Source organism: Arachis stenosperma, chromosome 1 (assembly GCF_014773155.1).
Source record: "Arachis stenosperma cultivar V10309 chromosome 1, arast.V10309.gnm1.PFL2, whole genome shotgun sequence".
In the NCBI taxonomy this organism is placed as follows: domain Eukaryota; kingdom Viridiplantae; phylum Streptophyta; class Magnoliopsida; order Fabales; family Fabaceae; genus Arachis; species Arachis stenosperma.
In genome coordinates, this window is record NC_080377.1 from 15,088,028 (window position 1) to 15,095,134 (window position 7,107).

At 35.0% G+C, this 7,107-nt stretch overlaps 1 protein-coding gene across 1 annotated transcript; it reads right to left on the minus strand.

Moving 5' to 3' along the window:
- Window positions 1–248: 248 nt before the first annotated feature.
- LOC130967935 (zeaxanthin epoxidase, chloroplastic-like) lies at window positions 249–5,662 on the minus strand. Its single transcript, XM_057892990.1, has 16 exons — window positions 5,037–5,662; window positions 4,497–4,659; window positions 4,307–4,381; window positions 4,112–4,212; window positions 3,895–4,010; window positions 3,398–3,609; window positions 3,026–3,117; window positions 2,770–2,884; window positions 2,567–2,670; window positions 2,271–2,316; window positions 2,078–2,142; window positions 1,894–1,980; window positions 1,514–1,568; window positions 1,340–1,428; window positions 1,169–1,253; window positions 249–542 (listed from the first exon to the last, which is right to left on the minus strand). The coding sequence occupies exons 1-16, from the start codon at window positions 5,534–5,536 to the stop codon at window positions 462–464; spliced, it is 1,986 nt and encodes a 661-aa protein (XP_057748973.1). The 5' UTR covers window positions 5,537–5,662; the 3' UTR covers window positions 249–461.
- Window positions 5,663–7,107: the final 1,445 nt, after the last annotated feature.

Consider the following 7,107-nt stretch of genomic DNA (forward strand, 5'->3'; position numbering starts at 1 on the left):
GCTACGTTCGAAACTTAGCAGGTGTTGTGTGACTCGTCGATTCGGTTATTCATACTAGGTTTGACTAGTTCAATGATTTGAGATTGGGTTCACCGGTTCAACGACTGAAACGGTCCTAGACCTACTCTTCATCCAATTCTACTCTTTAGTCTTTATTAAAGAAATTCCCGCTATTTTCTTTACCAAAATATAGATTTGGCATTTTCTTTGCTACCCAAGTTATTATCTTCAGTCAGTAATGCTCCCGCTTGCAAAATTATAAGAATATGAATCTCTAAAATACTGTCTTTTTACATATGGGAGGCAACAACCAACGACTACCTAAGAATTATTGAACAATTTGGTGCCGTTGCAAAATACTCTATTCTAAAAAGAGTGCATACAGAAGCTATACAATTCTAAGTCTTTGGCTGTATAACATTTTCTTTGACTTACAAATATTTACCTAAACAGAGAGCCATTCACACTTTCACCAGAATTTGTTCTCCTTTCTTCTCAGATCTTCTTGGTACTGATCTAGTCACCTTAATGCGGAACGAAGCCTGCAAAATAACTTGGATGCTTAGATATGTCATAGGAAATTAGGTATGCAACAGCTATACAAACTTGCACATTTGGAAGTTGGATACTCATATACACAAAGAATATGAACCTAAATCTTTGCTAGGCAGATTTAACATAATTATTTTAGAGTAAAAGTAACTATTGAAATTGGAACATCTAAATGGGAAAACTATACAATGGTCAATTTTTATATGAAAGAAATTATGCACTAAAACTTGTTTAGGTTAAATGCTAACGGACTAATTGTCTAGTTTATTAAAAGATCAGAAACTTCACTTATTGATAACAATCAGTTTCTGGTACTAGCCCGCTTAAATAAACCATTTTTAGACAGTATAATTAATTCTAATCTTCATCATTATGTTTAGTGATCTTAAATTAAATAAACTAAATAAAAATTACAGTAGCACAAAATGGAAGACCAAGTAGATGTAGGCAGGTGATAAGTGAAGAAAAGTTCTGAAATATATAAAAGTTGGACTAAAAGGTTGGATCTTTCTCAAACAATGATTGATGCTATGTAACATGAATTTTATCAAACTGCTGATGTCCAATATGAATAATGCAATGGCCTACTAGGACCTCTAAAGGGTTCATCAGTTACCTTAGTAGAACCAAATTCAATAACATTAGTCGGGTGGATACGTGCAGGATAATTTGGAGGTACCCGATATCGCTTTCCCTCAATGCTGAAAACATAAAGAGAACGACAGTCAATACATTTTTAAACTACCTAAACTTCAAAATATAGTAACACTTTTATACTTTTACTTACTCTGTTATCCAGGTGCCATGTTCACTCCGCAAATCAGTCAAAAAGAATAGGCCATCCTTATAGTTAATTCGAGCATGGATTTCGGAAACCTTAAAAGTGGAGAAATTATGTTGCATGATGATCAAGCTCTCAAGTGGAACCATTTTCAATTGAGGTCATAATAAATTGTTTTACCTGTGGTGAAGGTATTGTAACTGAACAACCTGGAGATTCTTCTGGTGGTGCACTCCTGCAGTTACAGAAACTTATCAGACAATTGGTTTGAACTTGCAATCTTACAAAGATGGGAGGATATGAGATCCTCCTAAGAGAATATAGTAAAACAGTTTTCGAATCTCTCAACATGTCCAAGAGAAAGTCCTCTAGAAAAGATTATAAGCTTTACACAAGACAGAGGCCAATCGTCTAATCCTTTTAGACAATTGAGAATGGAACAATGCCTACATTTTCATCTTCATTCCAGTATGCATGATATAACGTGCACAATTTAGCAGCTATTATGGCAGTATGCAAAATATTGTATGTAGGTCCAAGACCTCAGGGCTCATGCATACCCGATTATACACGGCTTCATCTCATCTTGATTCAAACGTATAGGTTTTGAAAGACCTGTTTCATCTCCACATGGTAACAAAATCCACCTATTCAAAAAAGAATGAACATAAGAGTTATGAGATCTAAAAATTCCATACTAAGTATAGTAAGGATGACACTCAGCATATTCAGTTAGAGACGTACTCTCCGTTAATAGCACGCTCAAGCGCATCATCATCTTCAAACCATTGCCGTAATTGGTCATTTGCCTGCATGATAATCAAATGACACTTTAGAATCCAGATCGCAACGAACCTAATAGATATGACTATATAAATTACCAGATAAAAAATCTTCTGAGCAGCAAAAGTACAAAAGTAAAATTTGAGCAACGTACTTTGTCTGAAATCCTACAGCTTAATGGTCTCCCTTCAAGTTTAGAGCTGCAAAAGTGTTACAATCTCTTATTAGGTAATCAGTTGGCACAAATCAACAAGTAGTTGATAATGCAATATAATATTTTTCCTAATTAGCACCAAATAAAAACATGAACATTGTTTCCAATGTTATCAGTTTGCAGGAACTTTCATCATCCATGAAGTTTTTCAATTGGCTCGCATACCTAACATGCAGTTATGCTGATTTCACCAAGTGAAGGTTATTAGAAAAAGGAAAGTGAACTCTTGGCATTACCTGTTGCCCCCTAAGACCCAGCTCAACATAGTAGGCATCATGATGTCGACGAAAAATCTTCCTCCAACCCTTCCAGGATGTGGTATCCGGAACTTGGTCAAGAACTGAAAGCGATAATGAGATAGAAGTGGCACGCATATATATCAATTTGAACTGTCAACTTCTCTGAATTCTGACTTATCTCGTTAGTAAGAAATTCCTACCTCTAAAGGACCAAGACCAACACCCAAATATGCCTTGTAGGTGGAAGCCATCAAAGCAGCCATTCTTGCCATTCCGTGAATAATGGCAACTCGAAATCTTCTTTCTCTCTCATAGCTTGATGAAACAAAGGCACCATGAGTCACCAAATTTTGTTAATAAATAAATGGATTCAACAATGCAAGGAGATCAACTCATTTCGACAAAATTGCTATTTCAGTATTCATTTTCGTATTTGAAGAACAAACCGTAATTTACCTCCTTAGGGAAGAATCAATATCAATTGGAGACCCTGATTTTACACTTTGCTCCCATGCATTCTCCAACTCCCATGCTAGTTGATAACTGTCCTGTAATGACAAAATAAGCTTGTTAGAAAGAACTTTTGCGCCAATGTTCATGTTTCACTACTAGTTCCCTCTGAAGGTGCCAAGAAAAAGTAAATGTGGGAAATATATTTTAATTTTAATCATGTTTCATTAATTTCTGTCTATGTCCATCTCAGATCAAACGAACCGTGGATAACTGAATACTAGTTCTGAATATGAAGGGAATTGCCGGAAGCCTGTAACTTTGAAACAATAATGATAAATACATGTTGTAATGAAGGGGGTGAAAGTAAGTATATACCTCAATAGCCATGCATCCTCCTTGGCCCATATTTGGCTGCATAGCATGGACGGAATCACCAAGCAAAGTAACTCGACCCTTTCCCCATGTTAACGTTGGTATCCTGTCGTATATGTCTCGTCGCAGAATTGCCTCTTCTTCTGTGGCCAGTATCAGATCTAATGCATTGTCACACCAACCCTCAAAGATCTTTAGCAACCTTTCCTTCTTTCCTGCCAAACAGTAAGAGAAATGATATCAAATGTTATTATTTACAATCTTCATTTCAAGCCTGCCAGTCAGTCTGATTCACAATCTACATTAAAATACTACTAGATTGCTGGTACAAAGTTAGAACCATTGTATATCATGCCAAGCAGTGGAGTTCAGTCATCAGAATAAACAAGCAGTAACATTGATAGAACTGACTTGAGCATCAATTCAAGAGCATCTTTTTAATCATACACCCGTAAACTCAGAAGAGATGACAAATTTTTAAACACTTGAAGAAAACATACCATTGGGACTATCAACGCCACCAGGTGGCTCTTTGTGAAAGGCATACCATTGCATCTTTCCAGCACCAACGTCCGAAGATACAAAGTATTGTTTGTGTCCCAAGAATACTCGGTACCTTCCAGCACAGGGACAAAAATGCATAACCTTATGAAAATACATACCAAAGCTGATAATATTAAAGTAGGATACCTAATTCATGAATAACGATTACCATACCCAACAGATTCGATGTCAGCAGGGACGAAATCTGCAATACCAGTATAACATGTATAGCCAGAGTAAACAGCTTCTTTTGGCCCAAATAATTGCTTCCTCACCTATAAAAAATTATTATAATAATGTTATGTTTTATAAAACTAAAATGCATAGTTATGAGAATATGATGAGAAGCAGAGAAAATTTTAGTAAGACCTTGGACCATATCCCATCTGCTCCAACCAAGAGATCTCCTTCGTATTTCTGACCATTCTCTAGCTCTACTGTTACCTGAAATTGAAAAATGCTGGATGAAAAGACTAAAATTCCAATACAACAATTATATCTGATCACAGTCCATTGATGCGGTTCATGAAATCTCAATATAAAAGCTTTCTCTAAATACCTTGCTTCCATCATCCACAAAATTAACAACATTACTTTCATTCATAATGACATCTTCCCCAACTGCGCGGGCAAGAATCTGCTGTAAGGTCATTCGACTAATAACCCTTGTGACTGGAAGTCCACGTTCCACTGCAGGAGTGAATGTATCGAATTTGACGTACCTGATAACCAACTATACATCAATCTATGGTTCATAAAGAAATTTGTTGGACTTGTCTGCTCTAACTTAAATATTCTTTCTTAAAATAGAAATTCTGACTTCCCCAACTATACACCAATCACATCCGTTCTGACTGGGTAAAAGGTTTTACACAGTTCATGTAATCACAACCCTTTTTTTTTTTTACCATTCAAGCTATAAATATAAAAAGTAGTTATTTTTGTTAATATGACACAACTAATTGCATCAACATCAAATTCTTCTACTGTTATCAAAATTAAATTCTTAATTGCATAACAACTAAACATTTAAAAAGATATAAAATAGAAAATACAAGTTCCGGTGTGAGAGAGATTGTAGAAGGAGCAAATAACGTACCAAGAGCCAGAAACTCCGTCGACGAGGCCGTTAATCCTATCACCGGTAACGCAACCAACTCTCATAACTTCTTCAGCGACATCGGAATCAATGGCTTCCAAAGCAGCCAAAGCGTTACTCTGAATCTGAATTGGACCCCTATACTGCCCCTCTCCTCTCACAGCACTCAAATCTTTCTCAAACACCATTACCTCGAAGCCTTTTCTCTTTGCAGCCAAAGCAAAAACCAATCCACCGATTCCTCCACCCGCCACGAGAACCCGAACCTGTTTGCTCTTCTGAGAGCCAGAGCCTCCATACGACGCCGTTTCGTTCGCTTGAGTAGGAGTCGATGTAGTAGCGGCCTTAACTGTGAAACGCACCGTTTTGTTCTTGTTAAGTTTCCTTAGAGAAGGTGAGGTTTCTGGTGGAAAAAGAAGGTCTTTGTTTATTGGAACTGAGAATTGAGTGGTTCTTGAGAAAGCGTTAAGAGAGTTGTAACATAAGGTGGAAGAAGCCATGGTTGCTTGGGAACTAAACAATAAGTGTGTGTTTTTATTTTAACTTCTTTTGGCTCAAAGATTCAAAGCTTCAGCACTCACAGTCTCATAGCAATAACTTTTGGGTTTTGCTAAGCTATTCAGATTAATTTCCATACACAAGTTTTTATTAATTCAGATAATCGTTAAATCTTAAAAAATATTAAATAATAAAAAAATGTTATGACAAATTATAGTCTCCTTAACTGATGCCGTATGAAATAAATAGTTGTTTTTTTATTTTAAATATAAAATAAAAATTTAATTTTAATACATTAACAATGTAAATTTACATCATCGTCTAACTATTTCTGGTCCTAATGATTATTCACGCCATAATTGTTGAAAGTAATTATTTAATGTATTGATGTGGTAACTATCTATTTAGATGTTTATATAGTTTGCTGAATGTTCATAAAAATAAAATAGAGTTGCTGAAATTTTGATTGAAATTGCAAAACTAGTGGATATAAAGGTTTTCTTCTAAGAATTATTCTACCAACTTTTATGATAACGTTTTGTCATTTTGTGTTGCTCTCGCTCAAGGCAAAAGTTAAAAAGTATTTATTATGGTGTCTAAACGATAATATTTAAAAAAAAAATTAAACATCAAATAAAAATATCATAAAAATTAAAAGTTCGAGTAGCGTAAAATCAACCACAAATATAGCTTATTATTATTATTATTATTATATGGCTAAAGTTTTTTGAAAAACTTGTATATATTTTTTCAAAATTATAAATTTTTTTGTAATATCATGTAATTTGATAAAATTAATGGTTACAATAATTACATACTACTGATACACATTAGACTAAAATTTACACAATTTAAAAATTTTGTTGTGAAAAATCTTAGAATTCCTTGTCAAACTGTGCATCAACTTCGATCATACGTGTGGCATTTCATCTATTTTGGTCTGAGATCACACGAGGTTCTATGTTACAAGTTTGGCCACGTAAGCATAATGTCAGATACCGCACCACCTGCGAGATCAAAATATCAAATTTCATTGGCTTCAACTATTTACTTGTATGGATAAGGACGTCTATCCATTAGTTTTTGTTGTTTTACTATTATTAAATATCTAAAAAAATTGTGCAGCATATTAGTCTCCGGAAATTTTGATGCCAAGCAACTACTCCTTTTGATATATAATAATTGTTTGAAAATAAAAAAAAATATCGGTAGTCCTAATTAAATAACAAAGAGATAGAAGTTCATAAAACAAAATAAATTTTGTTCATACCCTGGTCCAATAATGAAGGCCCATGATCAAGCAAAAGACCAAATCCAAAGGGTTGGGTCTCACCAGTACCAATTTTCATCCTACGAAGTCGGTACTCACCACGACTTGTTCTAAAGAAGTCGGGCACGAGGGTTAGCTGGCGGATAAACACTCATTCAAATGAGTAATTGCCCCTAGAATCTCTCTAACCACTTCCACGAGCCATATTCTAACCTCCTTAAGATAATGGGACGGTTAACACCCTAAAAATATGGCACTACTCCAAACGGTGGTTATTGGTTCACCACTATAAATACACTGACA